The following is an 18,950-nucleotide window of genomic DNA, read 5'->3' as shown; positions in this document are numbered from 1 at the left end:
CATGTTCCCGCCCCAGTCCGAAGGCACCAAGGGTCACCAGCTTCCAGAGTGTTCATAGATGTGTCTGTGGAATAGGCGTGGCCAGTGAGTTTCCCCGTGGACTGTCCCAGCGTGTGGGGTGCGTGTATGGTATGCATGCCCCTGTGTGGGGTGTGAAGTGTGCGCATATGTGCGTCTGTCTGCTCTACTCTGTCCCCTCCTGTACGGTGGTGGTGGCCCGTCTCCCGGGCTGACTAGTTCTCTTATTTCCTTGTTCTGGAGGGAGCTTTGTCGAAGCCCCGGCATTGATAAACTGGACTTAACAGCAACAATGAAAGAACAAGAAAATGACAAGAAATTGAGTTAATGTTGGTAGTGAGATTATTAGCAGTTTTCCTCTTTCTCTCTAGGACCCAGTACATATCTATTAGTTTATTACCTAAAACTAGAATGATGATGCAGTCATTGTTTACTCTAGTTAGGCCACCAGAATATTGATTGTTTGCATCTTTGTGAACCCAGGAAGCCTGGTCCTTTTCTGTAGGAAGTGGGGGCTCTTCTGAGGGCCTTTCCCAGCCTTGGCTGTGGTGAAGGGACAGCATGAAAATGATACATAAAAACAGAGAGGAGGGGCACCTGGGTGGTTCCGTCAGTTAAGCGTCCCACTCTTGGTTTCGGCTCAGGTCATGATCTCAGGATCCTGGGGTCCAGCCCTGTGTTGGGGGGTGGGTCCACGCTCAGCGGGGAGTCTGCTTGGGATTCTTTCCTCTTCCCTCTTCCTCTGCTCCTCCCCCCACTCACACGCTCTCTCTAAAATAGATAAATAAAATCTTAAAAAAAAAAACACCACCACCACCAAAAATAGAGATGAGCCAGCTGATTCTCTTTTTTATTCTTTTTTTGTATTTAAAATGTTTTTCTATAATGGTCACATATTACTTTTATAACTGAAAAAAATGATTTATGTGAAGATCTCTGAGAAGTTAGTTGGAAAAAGCTGGAGGGACAGTGGGGAGTCCTGTCTCCTGTTTCTCAGCCAAGGAGTGGGAACCATGATGACTATTTCCAAAACAAGGGGAGGGGGTCGGAGATGGTCCAGTGAGCGAGAGGTGCCGCCAGCCCAGTGGGGGCAAGGGGGCTGCCTTCGGCCATCACCTGGGAGCGTCTTCTAAAGGCCAGTGGTGCATCTCTTCTCTCTCTGCCAGTCACCAAACCACCCTTGAGCCGATGACTGGAGGCGTTGGGGGGCGAGGTGAGACAGAGGATGGGGCGCATCCTGCGTGTCTCCATCTGCTGTCCTTGTCCACAGGACAGAGGGCTTGGTGGACTCCTTTTCTCAGGGACGGGAAGGGCTGTGTACCGTCAGCAGCGGCGTACTGCACGGCATTGAGCCACGGCTGAAGGACTTCCACCAGCTTCTGCTCAGCCCGCCGAAGGTAGGTGACCCTGACCAGCTATTAGGGACCTGTGCAGCCACTGTAGGCAGGATGGTTTGCAAGCAGAGGACCCTACTCCCCAACTTGAGAACCACCAGGCAGATGCCAGAAGCATGTTTTCACACCCTCATCTGCTGAGTATCCATCTCTGCTCTGAGGTAAGGCCTAGGGGTTGGACATTTTGCAGCCCCCCCCGCCTCCCCCATGACTCTTGTGCTCTGAAATAGGGGTCATCTGAGAGCCCGTTTACCAAGTTGAGGTCTGGCCTCCCAAGTCAGGGACACCAGGCCAGGGGTCAGGGAGGGTCCCAGGGGAGCCCTTTGCTCAGCTCAGCAGCTCTGGGCAACACCTGGGTCATGCAGAGAAGGGCTCAGTCGCTTAGCTGCCATCCAGCCTCACCATAGAGCCCCTCTCAGTCACGGCCCCCTTTCCCTTTCCTGGGCGCTTCTTAGCACCCCCTGTGATTTACTGCACAGCTTATTTTTTTTTTTTTATCAACTTACCGTCTGCCTCTCCCACTAGAAAGTGAGCTTCGTGAAGGTAGGGATTCTGGAACATTTGGTTAACAAGAAGGTGGACACATCATGCTGCCATGCATGGGGTCAGGAAACACCTGCGTCCAGTGTGACAAGGCCGCTGTTACCCGTGTCCTCCGAGAGTCTTCGTGGGGTTAGCTCAGGGTCCTGAGAGAGCTGGCCCCATCTTGGACATGTCTCATGAGCTGAGGTGCACATCTCCTTGCCTGGTTTGCTGAGACCAGACATCCCTGGGCTTCTTGGGGCAGTGGACCACCATTGCTTACTGTTTTGTGAGGCCCTGAGGGGAGTGGTGGGGTTCCTAACCCCGCTGACCCCTCACTTCCTCTTGCAGGCAGTGCTGCCTTGACCAGCCTCCACACACACATCCCATGCCTCCCCAGGCTGGGCCATATCATGGAGGAGTGGCCCTAACCCTTTGAGCAGTTAGCACCAGAGCTAAGAGAAGCCAGCAGTGGTCATGCTGATTGCAAGCCTCTAACTGGGTGGTGCTTCTTTGTAGAAAACAGCAATCCTGACTACCATTGGCGTGCTGGAGGAGCCCCTGGGGAACGCCCGTCTGCACAGTGCCCGCCTCACGGCCGCACTGCTACACACAAACACACCTAGCATCAACCAGGAGCTCTGCCGGCTCAACACCATGGGTTTACTGCTGGTGAGTGGGCAGGGCCGCCAGCCCCACGTGGCTGTCTGTGTGGCTCTCTGGTCTGCAGCGGGTGGGCAGACTGGGCAGCGTCCATCAGAGGCAGGCACTGGACCTCAGCATACGGACAAGGGTCTGCCCAAGGGGTGGCTTTGGTTCTGTCCCGGAACAGGTATGGTCTGTGCAGAGAGACTACTTCCCGGACCCGTGCCAGGGCTGACAGCACTGTCGCTGGTGAAGCGTGCTGAGTAACAGTGGGACAGGCCTTGCTGTAGGCTCGTGGAGAATTGCTCTGAAGGCACAGGGCAGATTTCTAATCCAGTTTGAGGGAATGGGGAAGTAACGGTCCATCTCCTTTCTGACTTCTGCTGAAGATAGAACTTTTATTATAGCTCTTCAACATAAAACGTCCTCGAATAGCAGTGGGGTCACTGCTGGTCAGCCTAGCAGTTCTTGCCCACTCCTGGTCACCCACTGTCGAAGGTCACCCTGGCAGTTCTTGCCCAAGCCAGTGGGAAATGGTCCTCTCATCCGCAGATGCCTCTCAGTTGCCCCCAGGACAGCCTTGGTGCCTGAGGGAGAGGGGCAGGCAGGCAGGGCCGGCTGTGGGCAGCTGCTGTGGACGGAGGGTGCTGACAGGGTGGGGCATCACCGTGGTTGTCAGCCATGAGTAGATGCAGTCTCCAGTCTTGTCTTCTGCCTTCTGTAGGGCCTCTGCTCCCAGAGAGCTGAAGTCTTCTAACGTTTGAACCCTTATCCCAGGAGGAGCCAGCCTTGGAACCAGGCCTGAAGTACTGTCAGTTTCTTCCAGTGTTTGGCCCATGAGCCCAGATACGGATCAGGGGGTTCAGTTAGAAAAGGCCTCCTTTCCTTTTCCCTCTCTTTCACCTCTCTTTTTTGCTTTTATTTTATTGTGGGAAAATACATATAACCTAAAATTTACCATTTTTATAACTTTTAAGTGTACAATTCAGTGGCATTAAGTACATTCACGATGTTATATAACCATCACCACTGTCTATTTCTGCAACTTTCTCATCTTCGCAAACAGAAACTGTGACCAGTAAGCACTGTCCCCCACAGCCCCCTCCCCGGCCCCGCCGTCTGCTCTCTGTCCCCCTGGGTCTGACCGCTGCAGGTGCCTCCTAGAAGTGGAACCAGACAGGACTTGTCCTTCTGGGTCTGGCTTATTTCACTCAGCACAGTGTCCTCAGGGCTCCCCCGGGTCGTGGCAGGTGTCAGCAGGCTGAGTACTGCTCCACGATGCCAGTGGGCCACACTTTGTCTGTCCCTTCGTCCGGCGGGGGACACCGGGGTTGCTTGCACATTTTATCTGTTATGAGTAGTGTTGCTCTAAGTACAGGTAGACAGTAACTCTCGAGACCTGCTTTCATTTCTTTTGGGTATATACCCAGAAGTGGGATTGCTGGATCAGAACGTATTTCTGTGATTAATTTTTTGAGGAGCCTCCACACTGTTTTCCACGGTGACTGTACCAACTACGTTCCCATCAGCAGTGCATAGGGGGTCCAGTTTCTCCACATCCTCATCAACACCTGTTTTCTGTTTATTGGGGTTTTTTGTTTGTTTCTTAATAATAGGCATCCTAGTGTTGTAAGTGGTATTTCACGGCAGTGGGTGTTCTGCTTTGCATTTCCCTAATGATTATCTTTGGAGAACTGTTTGTTCAAGTCCTTTGTCTCTTTTTTAATTGGGTTTTTTTTTTAATGGTTGAATTGTAGGAGCTTTTTATGTATTCTGTATATTAAAACTTACCAGATATATGATTTGAAAATACATTCTTCCATTCTGTAGATTATTTTCACTCTCTTGATAGTATCTGACACAAAAGTTGTAAATCTTGATAAAGTCCAACTTACCTATTTTTTTCTTTTATTGATTGTGTTTTGGGTGTCATATGCAAGAAATCATTGCCAGTTCTACTGTCATGAAGCTCTCCCCCTGTGTTTTCTTCTAAGAGTTTTATAGTTCTAGCTTTACTAGGCCTTTGATCTGTTTTAAGTTAATTTTTGTATGTTGTGTAAGATAAGGGTCCCACTTCTTTCTTTTGCTTGCAGATACCCAGTTTTTCCAGCACATTTGTTGGAGAGACTGTCTTTTCCCACTTTGAATGGTTGTGACACTCTCACTGAAAATCAGTGGACCACATGGAGCCTGGCTGGCTCAGTGGGTAGAGCATGTGACTTCTGATCTCAGGCTTGTGAATTTGACCACCAGGCTGGGCTTAGAGATTACTTAAACAGAAGAAAGAAAGAAAGGGAAGGAGGAAAGGGGTTGGGGAGAGGGAAAGGAAGGAAAAGAGGGAAGGAAAAAAAGAAAAAGAACCAGTTGGCCACATAGGTGAGGGTGTAGTTCTAGACTCTGGTTTTTTTGGTCTCTGTGTCTGTCCTCATGGCACCACCACACCATTTTGATTACTGTAGTTATGTAGTAAGTTTTAAAATTGGGAAGTGTGAGTTCTCCAACTTTGTTCTTTTTCAAGATTGTTTTGGCTGCTTGGGATCCCTTTAGATTCCATGTAAATTTTAAGATGGGGGGCGCCTAGGTGGCCCAGTCAGTTAAGCAACTGCCTTTGGCTCAGGTCATAGTCTCAGAGCCCTGCATCAGGCTCCCTGTTTAGTGGGGTCTGCTTCTCCCTCTGACCCTCCCCTCTCTCGTGCTCTCTCTCTCTCAAATAAATAAAATCTTTAAAAAAGTATAAATTTTAGGATGGGTTTTCTGTTTCTACCAAAAAAAAAAGTGCCATTGGGATCTTGATAGATAATTAGTCTGTAGATCACTTCGGGTAGTATTGTTATCTTAACAAAATTAAGTCTTCCAATCCATGAACATGGAGTCTTTCCATTTATTTATGTCTTCTTTACTCTCTTTCAGCACTGTTTGTAGTTTCTAGTGTACAGGTCTTTCATTTTCTAGGTTTAATTTATTCCTAAGTATTTTATTCTTTTTTTTTTTTAAGATTTTATTTACTTGACAGACACAGTGAGAGAGGGAACACAAGCAGGGGGAGAGGGAGAGGGAGAAACAGGCTCCCCACTGAGCAGGGAGCCCGACGTGGGGCTCAATCCCAGGACCCTGGGATCATGACCTGAGCCGAAGACAGACACTTAACAACTGAGCCACGCAGGCGCCCCCTAAGTATTTTATTCTTTTGAATGTTGTTATAAATAGAATTGTTCTCTTAATTTTTTTAATCTAAGTTGTTAGTGTGTGGAAGTGTACTATTTGTGTGTTGATTTTGTGTCCTGTGACTTTGCTGAACTTGTTTTAGCTCAACCGTTTCTGTGGAATCTGAAATTTTCTGCATATAAGATTGCATCATCTGTGAAAAGAGGTAATTTTACTTCTCTCTTTCCAGTTTCATGCCTCTTATTTCTGTTCCTTGCCCAGTTGCTCTGTTTAGAACTTCCAGTGCAACACTGAAAGCGGGCGTCCTTGCCTTGTTCTTCAGAGAGAAAACTTTCAGTCCTTCACCCCTGAGTGTGGTGTTTGTGGTGGGCCAGCCACACATGACCTTTATCACGTTGGGAGGTTTGCTTTTATTGTTAGTTTATTAAGTGTTTTTATCAAGAAAATATGTCAAATATTGTAAAATGTGCTTTCAATATCAGTTGAGACGATTGTGTGTTTGTTTTTTCCCCTTTATTTGGTTAATGTGGTGCATTACATTGGTTTTCAGATATCAAACCATCCCTGCATTCCAGGAATAAATCCCACCTGGTCTTGGAGTGCAGTCCCTTAACATGTTGCTGAGTCTGGTTTGTTAGTATTTTGTTGAGGATTTTTGCATTGATGTTCATGAGGGATATTGGTGTGTGGTTTTCTTGGCGTGTCTTCATCTGGCTTTGATAACGAGGTAATACTGTCCTCATAGAATGAATTAGAAAGTAGTCCTTCTTTTTGGGGGAAGAGTTTGAGGATTGTTGTTGTTGATTCTTCTTTAAATGTTGGGTAGAATTCACCAGTGAAGCTGTCTGGCCTAGGCTTTTCTTTATTGGGAGGTAGGTCTGACTCTGTGCTGAAGAAGAGGTAACATCGTGAAGCCACCTCCAGGGTCACTCAGGGTCACACAGGCAGAGAAAGTGAAGCTGAGATTTGGGACCATGTTTCTGTGGAGAACTGTGTTAGGCAGATGGGCTTCCTGCCTTTAGCCATCTCCCAAATCCTTGGTGTGGAGGAAGGGCCCATTCTCCTGCCTCGGGGTGGAGTCTACACCTTGTCCTCCACCCCCGCACGCCCCTCCTCCTCCCTCGTGGACAGCAGGGGGCCTGAGACGCAGGCTGCCATAGCCACTGTGGCCAGAGGGATGTGGACAGGCGTTCTGTGTCACTTCTCCTTGCTGCTGCCTCCCTACTGGCATGGGGAACCAGAGAGTCCGAAGCAGGCTGCCGTGCCCAGCCCTGGTCCAGGGGGAGCCATGTGGCCACCCTCACTCAGCCTCCTCTGGGCTTCAGCCTGTGCCGCTGGGGTCTGGGCCCTGCTGGGTCCCTTCAGGGAGTGTGCACGTGTGCACCTCTTGATTTCATGTCCCCTCCTCCATGGAATCCCTGGGTGTCTGAGAATTTAATGCACTTCTAGTAACTCATGAGTCAAAGACAAATCATAAAGGAAGGATTGTAAAAATACCAGGTAGCAAAAGGTATGAGGATACCTGGGAAAGAAAAAAGGCTAAGAGTGAGTTGAGCTTCTGACTTAAGGACAAAAGGGTTAGCCCACGCGAGGGCGTGGTCAGATGAGGGCAGAGACCGCGGGAGCGGAACAAGGCAGCAGCTGGCGTGGGAGGGCCGTGGTCCCGGAGACACTGTGTCAAGGAAGAGCCTCGGCATCCCCTGACCACCTAGATGGCGGGGACAGTGACCCCTTACCTGTGCGGTCCCGCCGCCAGGAGAAAACCAGCGCACAGACCCCCTCTGCCCTCTGCTTGCCCCAGGACCTGTTCTTCAAGTTCACTTGGAACAACTTCCTGCACGTCCAAGTGGAGCTGTGCATAGCCGCCATCCTGTCCCACGCTGCTGGGGAGGGCGGGGCGGAAGCCAGCGGACCGGACAGGGGCCCGGACACCCCCCAGCCTGCCGCCAGCCGCCCGGAGAACACAATGGTGACCCATGTGAGTCCGGCCAGTGGCCTGTGTTTTGCTGTGTGCCCTGCGCATCGCTGCTTGCTGAGCCCCGCCCTCAGTGTGTGGCTGTCAGCACAAGTACCGGCCGCCATGGCCACCGCTAACCCTCCCAGGACGTGGATGCGCTGCCCTCCCTCCACCCATCAGACCGCGAGTCACAAAGGAAGTGTCCACATTTGCCAGGGCCACTGTGCTGGGGGAGCCGAGGCACTGGAGGGGGAGGGTCTGCTCCTTCCAGGCCAGTCCGCTGTACCCTGTCGTAGCCATGAAGGCAGATGCAAGGGAAAGAGAGAGAATGTGTCGAATTCTCATGAGAAAATGTTCTGGGATTATGGATCTTTTGAAACTACATTCTCTCTTCTTTTCCTCGGCTCTTCCTTGCTCGCCCATGAGTGCATGACGGACGCTCACCTCCGGGACTGCCCACAGCTTTTCCGGGGCCTCAAGCGGGCACACCCTTGGTGTCTGTGTCTCCCCTGCCCTAAACAGCTGTAGCACTGTGTCTGGCAGAGAGTGGGCCTCAGCAGGTGTTTGCTAAGGAGGAGAGGAAGCAAGCAAGTGCCCGGCTGGGTGCTATTGAGAAGTAGCACCGACGCCCCTCCCCGTGTCAAGGAGCCCACTTAGAGATGCTTCCCTGGCAAGGCCCGGGGCTGTGCAGGGATAGCTCTGACCCTCAGGCTGGCTGTGAGGCCCACACAGGAGGGGCAGAGGCTTGGGAAGGCCTTGGTCTTTGGTGAGAGTCCCCACAGAAGGTGTGGCTTGAGCGAGGCCTGCAACGTGCAGGCCTGAGCTGGACGGCAGCCCAGGGGGTAGGCAGCTGGGGGCAGGCGACTTCGGTGGTGAGGGCCACGGGGTGGGGGTGTGCGGGGGGGCCCCGTGTGGGGTGGGGTGTGAGTTGAGTCCCAGAACAAATGTGCAGGCACAGGAAAGAGCCCTCAGGCTCACTCCTTTTGCTTCTGGACACAGAGAAGGTGGGAGGAAGCCAAGGGGAAGGAGCAGAACTGGGCAGCCCTAGGGGGTTTGGGGGCTGCAGAGAGGCCGTAATGGTGTCCCCGCCCACAAGGAGCTTTATGCTGATGTGCCTGCTTCACCGTCTAGGGGTGGGTGGAGGGGAGTGTGCAGCCCTGTAGACCCTGACCAGTGTCACCTGGCCCTCTAGCTGTTCCAGAAGTGCTGCCTGGTCCAGAGGATCCTGGAGGCCTGGGAAGCCAATGATCACGCACAGTAAGAACCCCTGGGGGGCTGCAGGTGGTGCCTGAGGGCCCAGCGCAGGGTTCTGGGGCTGCCATGGGGTGTCCAGTTCAGGAAGGGGGTCCTTTTCCTGGATGAACACCTAGAAGTGCTGTCCAGGGAAGGTCAGGGCCCAGGGGGACCAGAAGAGACCGGCTGAGCAGCTCTGTACTCCACCCCCGCCCTCCCCATCTGTCAGCCAAGACCCCATCTTATACCCACAGTGTGTCCTCAGTTCAGTTCTCCCGTCTCCCCACCCCAGCCGCCAGCCAGTTCTCACTGAGCCCTGAACCCTCCCAAGCGCATCCAAGCTACTTCCTGCTGGCTCTCCTGCCCCACCCAGCTGGGATCTTTTTGAAACACACAGATGGTCTCACCCCGGCCTAAACGTCTCGACCACCCAGGTCCCCCAGAGGTGTGGCCTGTGGGGCCCCGTGTGGGCAGCCCCAGCCCCACCCTCACCCTGCCTTCCCTCGGCCCTGCCAACTTCTGCTCCCAGGGGCTCTCTGTCCTCACCTGGTTCATGGCCCACATCCTGCTGGTACAGAACCCACCAGTTTGCATCCTCTGTAGAATACATACAATGTACAAGATGCGGCCATCTGTCCTTCCTTGGGCCTGGTCCTTGCAGTACCCACTGAAGCCCTGGGCGGAGCCTGCTCTTGTACATCCTGTATTTGTGCGCATGGGCACCTGTTGTGGGGCGTACATCATCACTGTCACTGAGGGTCCACGACGCCCCAGAGGTTAAGACGGCAGGCTGAGAGGCCTTGTCCCTGGCCCAGCCCTCCTGCACCCTGGGAAGCTCCTCACGGGCCTCCCTGTATCGCCAGGCGCTCTCCTGACCCCTTCCTCTACCAGGCTGGGCTCATGGGCTCAGGAGCTCACCTCTGCTTCCTCTCTGGGGCGCTGTCAGGCTTTTAAGACAGAGAACATGGTCGAAAGCAACTCTGTCCACTCTGTGACTCAAGTGCTGCATTTCTAGATGTGTGAGCATTTTACATCTTCCTAACACAGGAGGGATTTTAAGAGGTGCCCTTCTGTTGGGTCATGTGTGTGACGAGAGGTTGAACACAAAGCTGTGTGTGCATGGCAGCGTGGGATGGAACGGTGGACAGAAGCCAGGCCGTGGGCCTCAGGGTGCATAGAGCTTGGTGAGGGGGAGGCAGTATGGACACCGGGCAGAGAGCCGGGCAGAGACAGGCTAGCTCTGAGCCGCCGGCCACCTGCAGTAGCCCCTGCCCTGGCCTGCCTGCTTCTGGGTCCCGTGTGTCCATTCTTGATCTTCCCTGGGTCAGCACGTACAGCAGAGATGCACTGTGTTTGGTCTTTCTGAGTCTTCTGCCCCACTGGGTGTTCCTTCGGGTCAGCCAGCTCCGGGCAGAGCTGGGAGGGCGTCGGGGGCTAGGACAGGTCAGAGGTGTCAGAGTGGGTCGAGGGACACGGCATTGGACCAGGCCTGCAGGACGGGCAGAGGCCCATCAGGCCCTGCTGGAATGGAGTTCTGGTCTGGACGGTGGGGTAGGAGCAGTGCGAGTGGAGTGATTGGCTGGCACACAGCAGCTGCTCTCCAAAAATAAGTGTCCTGCAGGTAAGGCTGTGAGGAAGGATTTGCGGTGGGGTGGGGGGGGGGCGGGGTGGGGAGTGGGCCCAGGGAAGGCCATGCAGGGCAAGGTCAGGCCCTGGTAGACACACAGTGAGGCAACCCCAGTGGCCCCCTGGTCCTGCTGCTCATTCCAGGGCGGCAGGCGGCATGAGGCGCGGCAACATGGGCCACCTTACCCGGATCGCCAATGCGGTGGCACAGAACCTGGAGAAGGGCCCCATGCAGACCCACATCAGCGACGTCATCCGAGGTGAGCCCTTCCTGCCCTCGCTGCCTCTGACCCCTGACCCTCAGCAAGTGGTAACTGCACTGGAATCAGATTGCTTTCCCACGTGGAACCTTCTCTCAGGTGGACCTGGGTCCCAGGTGTCCGTTCTGTTCAACAGACATCCGTGGGGGGTCTCCTTGTGCCCTGAGACCCTGTCCGGTGCCAGCATTCGGAAGCACAAGTGGACCAAGGTTCTCCTGTGTTCTGCTCAGGGACCGCCCAAGTCCTGTCCGAATGCCGCCCTCCTTCTCTGACTCAGCCAGTTTTGCAGATCTTTCCAGCACAAGTCTGTGGAGCAGGGGGAGCGAGGGGGAGGTAGCCTCTGTGCTTGAAGAGCAGGCTGTGGGGCCCGAGCAGAGGCAGCCCCTCTGCTGGTCGGGCCTCACCTCTGTCCTCAGCCTGAGACACCCCCACTCTCCCGCCCTGGGGCCCCAACACTCACACCTCTTTCTGGCCCTCTCATGTCCTGGCGTGGTCTGCAACTCCTGGGCACCGGGCTTCCTCAGCTGGGCTGGGGGAGGCCCAAGGGGGTCTTGGTTCAGACAGGAAGGCGGGCAGCTCAGAAGGGTCTGGGTGACCCTGCTCAGGCGGACGATGCCTGGGCCAGCCTGAGCAGGGTGTTGAGAGGCCCCTGAGCTTGGGTGGACAGATGGACAGATAGGTGGAGTGCATGAGTGAGTCAAGGAGGCTGAGGGGGAACAGCAGCCAGGACTCCCCAAGGTGCTGGGGTTGGTGTGCATACCAGCCTCATGACCAGGACAGTCTTCCTCAGCCCCATGTGGGACGCTTGTGCTCAGTGAATGGTGTTTGCACAAAGGAGTAAGCTCCATCTGGGGGTTCCCCACAGAGGGTGTGGGAAGATGGCCACGCTGTGGCAAGGCCTCAGGTGCGTGATCCTGGAGCAGGCACCAGGAGGAGCTGAGGCTCATCCCCCATCATGCGGCTGAGGAAGCTGGGCCACGCAGGCTGTGTGGCCACCCCCTCACAGGGTCTCAGCTGTGGTCCCTGTGCCCCACGGCCAGAGGTGAGCTGAGGAAGCTCTGGGTGGCCCTCCAGGATGGAAGCAAGGGGGTGTGCCTGGCCCCCGGGTCCTTTGGTGCCCGTGACAAGGGGTGTGCGGGCCTGGGGAGGCTCCCCACAGAGGGTACAGTTCGGGGTGCAAGAGGTGAGCCAGAAGCTCGCTGCTGTGGTCTTCCGTCACCAGCTGCAGACGGACTCTTTTCTGGGGCTGTGGCCTTTCCAGAAGACAGGCACACACAGGCACGTGGGTGCGACTGAGAGGGCTGGTGGCAGGGGGCGCTGGGCGCAGAGAAGGAAGCTGGGCTGTATTTCCTCAGCGGTCCTCCGGTTGCTGTGCAGCTACCTGGGCGCCAAGTGAGCTCAGGGCTCCGCACCTGCTCAGTTTGGGCCCAGTCCCTGCGAGCGCCCTCAAGTTCCTGTGGGACCCTTGGCTGCCTTGGCCTCCTTCCCTTCCAGCAGCCCTCAGATGTCCCCTCCGGGCTCTCCCCACCTGTGCGCAGTGGCACCGACCCCTGGTTCACCAGCGGTGCTCCCTTGCAGGGCTCCCTGCGGACTGCCGAGGGCGCTGGGAGAACTTTGTGGAGGAGACCCTGGCGGAGACCAACCGCAGGAACGCTGTGGACCTGGTGAGGGACTCGTGGGGCTTGGCTGTTCCCGCCGCACGGCGTCAGCTGGCGCTGTGGCCGTGCCCTCCTGTCTGCCTGTGTGGGCGCACGTGCAGGCGTGTGGGCGTGCGGGCAGGTGTGTGCACGCGCGTGTGTGCGCAGGTGTGCGCAGGAGTGCACGCGTGTGTGTGCGTGTGTGCGTGCGCACCCACGTGGCCCCGCCTGTGTGCAGTGGAGTCTCCAGCTGTGTGTCCTCAACGCAGACCTGTCCGGCTTCAGGCCCCGCTGGCCCCCTGAAGCGTCAGCAGAGCCCCCTCCCTGTCACACCAGGACCCCTAGTGTGCGCTCAGGGGCTTCTGATGCCCGAGGCCCAGTGTGCCCTACGCTGAAGGGAGGGGCCAGGGGGTAGGAGCCCCGGGGGGTGCGGGGCTCACGTCCACCTGCTCTGGCTGTTTCAGGTAAGCACCCACCACCTTCACCCCTCGAGTGAGGATGAGGACATGGAGGGCGTTTTCCCTAATGAGCTGTCCCTGCAGCAGGTGCGTGTGGTCACTCTGCACACCTCCGGCAGCCCTGACCCGCTCTCGGCAGCACTTGGGCCTCCAGGGTGTCCTGGACAGCACCCTGCTGAGCTGCCACGGGAAACAGCCCAGGGGAACGTGCTAGTCCCCACGCACCAGGCTCGAGCAGGGGAGGGGCCAGAGGCACAGCCCCTGCAACAAGGGGGGGACCCCCTGAGCCACCTTCCATCAGTAAACCCTGGGGGACCTGGTAGATGATCTTGAAACTTAAAGGAAACGAAGCTCTTTGGACACACCCTGTGTTGGTGTTCTCCTGAGAGGTTAGGTTGGGAGAAGCCGAGAAGCACCAGTGGGTTTTTCTGGGAGCAGCCTCGGGCTGAGGCCTGCCCTGCGTCACCCTCCCTGCCAGGCTTTCTCTGAGTACCAGGTCCAGCAGATGACGGCCACCTTCGTGGATCAGTTTGGCTTCAACGACGAGGAGTTTGCTGACCAGGATGACAGTGTCAAGTGAGCTCCCAGGACGTGCCCGGGGCTGTCCACCCTGGCTGGGATCCCGTCCCTGGGGAGCCTTGCACACCACGGCCCCCATTTGAGCCTTCTTCTTCTCCCACGACCTTGTCCCGTCCCTTTTGGAAGGAGCTGGGTTCTACTCAGTGTGACCAGCTTCCAGGCCTGTGGCCTCGTCCCGCCCGGCCCTGCAGGCTGTCCTGCCACTTTCTCAGCTGAGGGGCCGGGCAGAGACACCCTCAGTGATGGTGGGTTGTCCCCTGCAGACCAGGGACAGAGTGGACCCAGGTGGAAACAAGCAAGTGTGTTTGAGGAGGGAGGTGGGCTTGGAGAGCCGCCCCCTTCGGCTGAGGCCCCCATCTGTTTACACCCCTGTGGCCGGTCGCTGCCTGCAGAACCGTCCACACCCTCGGACTTGGCTGTGTTCCCCCGGGAGGTGCAGCTGCAGCTGGCATCCCCCAAGGGCACGAGCGGAAGTCCCCAGCGCATCGGGCGGCCCTGGTGGCAGGCAAGGTGCTGAGTGTCTCCCTTGTTGCAGTGCTCCCTTTGACAGGATCGCAGAGATCAACTTCAGCATTGATGCTGACGAGGACAGCGTGAGTCCTCTGCTCCATGCTCATTGGGTGTGGGTGGGGACACAGTGGCGGGTGGGCAGCAGGGGGAGACAGGGCCCCCACCCTGTGAGCCCCTTGCCTGGCCGAGCCCCTCTGGGAGCCATGTGGAGCTATGTGGAGCTCTTGCCTGCAGCCCAGCGCAGCTCTGTTTGAGGCCTGCTGCAGTGACCACATCCAGCCCTTTGACGATGACGAGGAGGATGACATCTGGGAGGACCAGGAGACGCACTGCACTGCCCGGGTGACGGCCAGAGCCAGGTGCGAGGCCCACCCGTGTCCCCAAGCCTCCTGAGGCAGAGGGGCCCCGGAACGCTGTGTGCGTGCTCCCAGCCCTGCCCCAGCCACGACGCTCTGGGTGCACAGAACAGGATGCTCCCAGGGTCCCCGTGTGGTGCTGGCTGGGGGCTGCTCTGACCGTGTGTCTTTCCCCAGGTTTGGGGGTCCTCACACCTCAGATAGCTGTTCCAAGAACGGCCTGGAGCGTGGAGGCCGGGACAGGAAGGAGGGTTTGGAGGCAGACAAGGATGCCGCTCGGGCAGGTGCCCCTCTGGCTTCTACCCAGAAGGAAGGTCCTCGCTTGGAGGGTGGCTCAGAAGGTAGATGCTGGGGACACAGGGTTCAGGCTGGGCAGGGGACCCAGGCCCCGGCCGGCCTGGGCATGGTAGGGGCTGCCGTGGGCTTGTTAGCTGCTCACTTGATCTGCACGAGCTTTCGAGCAACGTTCCTGAAGGTGGCACCTGTCCCATGCCCCCAGCCACGGTGGTGCAGGATTGGTGGCAGACCCCAGCTGCCCCCTGCCCCCAGTTGAGGTTACCTAGCCACATTGTCACAGCTGGTGGCCGTGACACCACTGGTCCATTTCTTGTGGGGCCTCCGCAGCTCTGGGCTTCAGGGCCCTGGAGGCAGGGGGGGCCGACCTGTGGGTCCAGGGTGCCTGGACTGCTGTGTCTCCCACCAGCAGGCACCTCGTGGACGGTGTTTGACGAGCCGGTGAACTCACCGGCACCGGCCCCGGGAGTGGCGGTGGACGTGGGTTCCAACGTGTGGGCCGCCAGCACCCCCAGCCCCTCGGCTTTGGAAGAAAAAGGCTGGGCCAAGTTCACCGACTTCCAGCCTTTCTGCTGGTGAGGTGGGGCGGGCCGGGAGGTCACCCTGTCTGCCCTTGGGGGTGGCATCTCCCCAGAGGGGGCTCAGTCTTGCCTTCCGCAGCTCCGAGTCGGGGCCTAGGTGCAGCTCCCCAGTGGACATGGGCCACGGCGATGCCCAGGCTGGCCCGAAGCAGGGCCCCGAGAGAGCCCGTGAGTAGGAGGGGCTCCGGGCACAGGGGGTGGGAGGGCATGGCCGAGGCCCCACGGGTTGTGTCTCCCTGGCGATGCTGGGCTTTGCAGCCGGCAGTCCTTCGGGTGCAGGTATGACCGGCCTGCCCTGTCCACGCTGCTGGGAGCCTTGCTTTGTCCGTGCAGCTCACCCCCGTGCACTGCGCCACCTCACGGGCCATCCTGGGGCCTGTTCAGGGTCCTTGACCCTGAGCCCCTCGTCAGACAGGCTTGGCAGCCCCACAGGGCTGAGTGGGGGCCCTCCTTGCCTGGGGGAGGACTGTCTCTTCATACAGTCTCCGTAAATACACACATGCACACGTGGGTTTGAGGACCCTGAGGGCCGTGCCCTGCGGCCCCTCCGTCCTCCCTGGACGTCAGCAACTCTGTCTTGCAGGCCCGGCCTCCCCATGTGCCTGGAGCGCCTGTGTCACCAGGAAGGCCCCCTTGGTGGTTTCCGACCACGGTGAGGGCGAGCAGAAGATGGCTGGTGCCTTGGAAGCTGTCAGTCTGGGTCGCAGCCGGGAGGCTCCCCTGCTGCCCGCGTCAGTCCCCAGGTGTGCAGGCGGGGGTGGGCACAGGGTCCCCAGGGGCACACGGATTTCTGGCTGTCCCCAGCACCCTGCTCACCCAGGAGCAGGCTGACCCTGCTGCCCTGACGACCCCATGACCGAGGATGCTGGCCCTAGGGGGGTTGGGACGCCCATTCATCTAAGTGGGAGCCAGGGGTCAGGGGCATTTTCCTTGAGTTAGAAGCACAGGGACGGAGTGTCCCACCCTGGAGGCTAGGAGATGGGGCTGCCTCAGCCCTAGGTCTTCCTGAGGACAGTGGCCAGGGTTTTGGGTTTCTGGCCGGCTGAGCTGCCACCCCAGGATCTGGGGGTGCTCCACACGGCGGGGAGAGGGCACAGTGGCCTTTATGCCCCACTCAACCTGCACCTCAGAAATGCCCGTCATGCTCAGACAGCAGGATGGGGGTGTCTGAAGACCTCGTTGGGTCACGTGAACCCTGACTGCAGGCATCCATCCTGCAAGCTTCTCCCCACGCATCCCTCCCTCAGGCACAGGAAGAAGGTCCAGGCCTTTGGGATCTGTCATTGGACAGACAGACCCCTGGCTGGGCCTGGTGGGCTGGGGGGCGGGGAGGGGGGAGCATTGAGGAGCTGTGAGTTGTGAAAGCAGGGAACTGGGGGCCAGCGGGCACTTGAGAGAGGTGGTGGTAGGGGCGAGGGGGAAGGTCCCCCAGCAGAATCCCAGCAGGAGGGGACAAAGACCAGGTACGTGACCGCGTGAGCGGTGTGGTCTCTCCTTCCCCCACAGCCCGCTGCCCCAGCCCTGGGGTCCCGAATGGTTTTAGGCCTTGGTCCGTCCCGTTGGTGGGGGTCTACTCTGGCTCACAGCACACTCGTTCTCGGGACCCTGGACGACATGGCCTGCCCTCGTCAGCCCCCTGCCCTTGGGGGGTACAGCCCGGAGCCAGCGGGGTCTCAGTGACTGTTTTACAAGTGTGGGTCAGGCGAGGGGGCAGGGCAGCAGGGCCCATGCATGGTGGCGCTTGGGTTACCGGTGCACGTCGGGTTCTTGAATGGGTTTAACTCTTTCTCAAAGTTCAGAATCACTGCAAGTCTTAAAAGCTCTTCCTCCCCTCCTGACTCCCCCACCAACAAACCACCTCTGCTCTGAAAAGCAAGTATGGTCATTGAGAGAGCGTGTATTTCCAGGGCTGTCTGCACCAGCATTCCCAGCCAGCCTGTGGGGGAACCCCCAGTTGATGCCCATCTGGGCCGCCGAGTGGTCACCAGGCTTTAGGGTCTGTTTCTTAACGCTGTCCGTGGCTGCTCCACCCTGGCTGGCTCCCAGGGGTCTTGTGTGGTTGGAGGTGGTCTCACACGTACCAGAAGCAAGCACTGGGCAGGTGTGGGCTGAATGGGGAGCCACGGGCGCCCTCTCCTCCTGGGCTGCAGCGAGGAGGGCCAGTGTCCTGAGGTCACCTGTTCTTGCCCTTTCTAGGCATGGGAGGGAGTGTTTCTGGGCACATGGCCTGCGGGCCCCCTCCCACATAACCCAGGGTGGGGCTGGGGGCTATCTGGAGAGAGACCAGAGGCCGGGGGGCAGGCTTGGGATGCACGCCGCCTGGAAGGTCTGAGGCCTCAGTGGACAGGCAGGTTGTCTGGTGTTTTTAGCACTTAGGGAGGCAGAGCTGCCTTGGCCAAGTGGGTCCCTGGGCTACCCTGGTGGTGGCCCAGGATGCTGGAGCCTGCGTTTGCCACACAGGACGGACACACTGTCAGACCCCACCTCCCCCACGCCTGCAGAAGCAACCTTTGCCCCGGCTGTGGCTGTCCCCCCCGAGGCTGCCGTGGCTGCCACCCCAGCACCGAGCAAGGCCAGCCCCGCCCCAGCCACCATGGCAGGCCCCCCGGGGCCCGTGGCGGCCATCAGCTCTGCGGCCCCAGCCACATGCACAGTAGCCATCCTGGGCACCGTGATGAAAGACAGGTGAGCAGGTTAGGCTGGGGGGGGCTGCATGGGGCTCTTGGGCCCTGAGGGCTCCAACCCCCACCCGTCTTCCTGCAGGAAGATGGACTCACCACCCCCTGCAGGAGCCGCCTTGAACGGCCCCGTGTGATGCTGCTGCCGCCCAGCCACGGCGCGCCCTTATCGAGAAAACTACCTGGTGATGCAATTTGTCTTTTTTAATTTAATTTAATTTAATTTTAAAATAAATGCTGCATTGGTAGGGCTGCCAGTTGGAACCAGTCGGACAGCCCAGCTTGCGTCTCTCCTGCCTGACCCCAGCTCCGCGCACAGCAATAAGGCCTCAGACGTGCGCTCTGCCGGCGGGAGCCGGGGGCCACGACCCCAAGACACCGTGCGCACGGAGGGCCGCGATGGGCATGGATGCCACAGGCTCCGAGCCTCAGTTTTTACGGATTTTTTTTTTTTTTTTTAAACAAACGCAGGAAAGAGCCACGTGTTTGCACTTTTGTGTCCAGCCACAGCGAAGGGTCTCCCTGGCTCTGGGGACAAATGTGGGTCTGGAGCTGGACTGGCCAGACAGGGTCTTAGCTGCCCAGTGTCCCTGGGAGCTGGCCTGGAGCCAGGCTGCAAAATTTGACTGCCTTAAAATAAGACCCTCACGGCCTGGTGGGGCAGTTGGGGCACCTGGCAGGGGCTGGCCACGGGTGTGCAGGATGGGGTGCAGGGGTGTGGAGACTGGCTTCAGCGGTGCCAGGTGGGGTGGGGTCTGCACCTGTCGGGGAGGGCAGGGCCAGGCCACGTTGTCCTGGAGGGGTCTGTAGGATTACTTTCTGTTGAGTCCATTTTTAATGTTCTGATAATCTTGACAGGGCATCCAAGACCCCAACTCCCAATAAAAGTTGTGTTATTCTTACTGACAAGCCTGTGTATTGTTAAGCTGCAGGCCCCCCAGCCTGACCGGCATGGCTGCAGCAGGAAGTCTCCAAACTGGAGCGAGCATTGAGCTGTTCTTTTTAAACAAGCCCCAGGGCCGGCCCGTCCTCACTGG

At 57.6% G+C, this 18,950-nt stretch overlaps 1 protein-coding gene across 5 annotated transcripts in view; it reads left to right on the top strand.

The window, feature by feature from the left end:
* PPP6R2 (protein phosphatase 6 regulatory subunit 2) overlaps positions 1 to 18,819 on the top strand; it is an 86,157-nt gene extending 67,338 nt beyond the window's left edge. For 2 of the 5 annotated variants that reach the window (XM_027595619.2, XM_027595620.2), the window contains 16 exons: positions 1,289 to 1,415; positions 2,454 to 2,606; positions 7,546 to 7,722; positions 8,894 to 8,958; positions 10,705 to 10,820; positions 12,399 to 12,484; positions 12,922 to 13,002; positions 13,394 to 13,491; positions 14,030 to 14,087; positions 14,239 to 14,363; positions 14,538 to 14,701; positions 15,064 to 15,229; positions 15,315 to 15,403; positions 15,819 to 15,978; positions 17,696 to 17,920; positions 17,999 to 18,819. In XM_027595619.2, the coding sequence (XP_027451420.2) occupies positions 1,289 to 1,415; positions 2,454 to 2,606; positions 7,546 to 7,722; positions 8,894 to 8,958; positions 10,705 to 10,820; positions 12,399 to 12,484; positions 12,922 to 13,002; positions 13,394 to 13,491; positions 14,030 to 14,087; positions 14,239 to 14,363; positions 14,538 to 14,701; positions 15,064 to 15,229; positions 15,315 to 15,403; positions 15,819 to 15,978; positions 17,696 to 17,920; positions 17,999 to 18,050 (1,942 nt within the window). In that variant the 3' untranslated portion in view covers positions 18,051 to 18,819. The remainder of the gene's footprint in view (positions 1 to 1,288; positions 1,416 to 2,453; positions 2,607 to 7,545; positions 7,723 to 8,893; positions 8,959 to 10,704; positions 10,821 to 12,398; positions 12,485 to 12,921; positions 13,003 to 13,393; positions 13,492 to 14,029; positions 14,088 to 14,238; positions 14,364 to 14,537; positions 14,702 to 15,063; positions 15,230 to 15,314; positions 15,404 to 15,818; positions 15,979 to 17,695; positions 17,921 to 17,998) is intronic. The other 3 variants (XM_027595621.2, XM_027595623.2, XM_027595622.2) reach the window with 3 other exon arrangements.
* The last annotated feature ends 131 nt before the right edge of the window (positions 18,820 to 18,950 follow it).

The sequence above is a fragment of the Zalophus californianus genome, chromosome 9, assembly GCF_009762305.2.
Source record: "Zalophus californianus isolate mZalCal1 chromosome 9, mZalCal1.pri.v2, whole genome shotgun sequence".
Lineage (NCBI taxonomy): Eukaryota > Metazoa > Chordata > Mammalia > Carnivora > Otariidae > Zalophus > Zalophus californianus.
The sequence above is the reverse complement of the archived record's forward strand: the minus strand, read 5'-3'. Positions and strand labels throughout refer to the sequence as shown.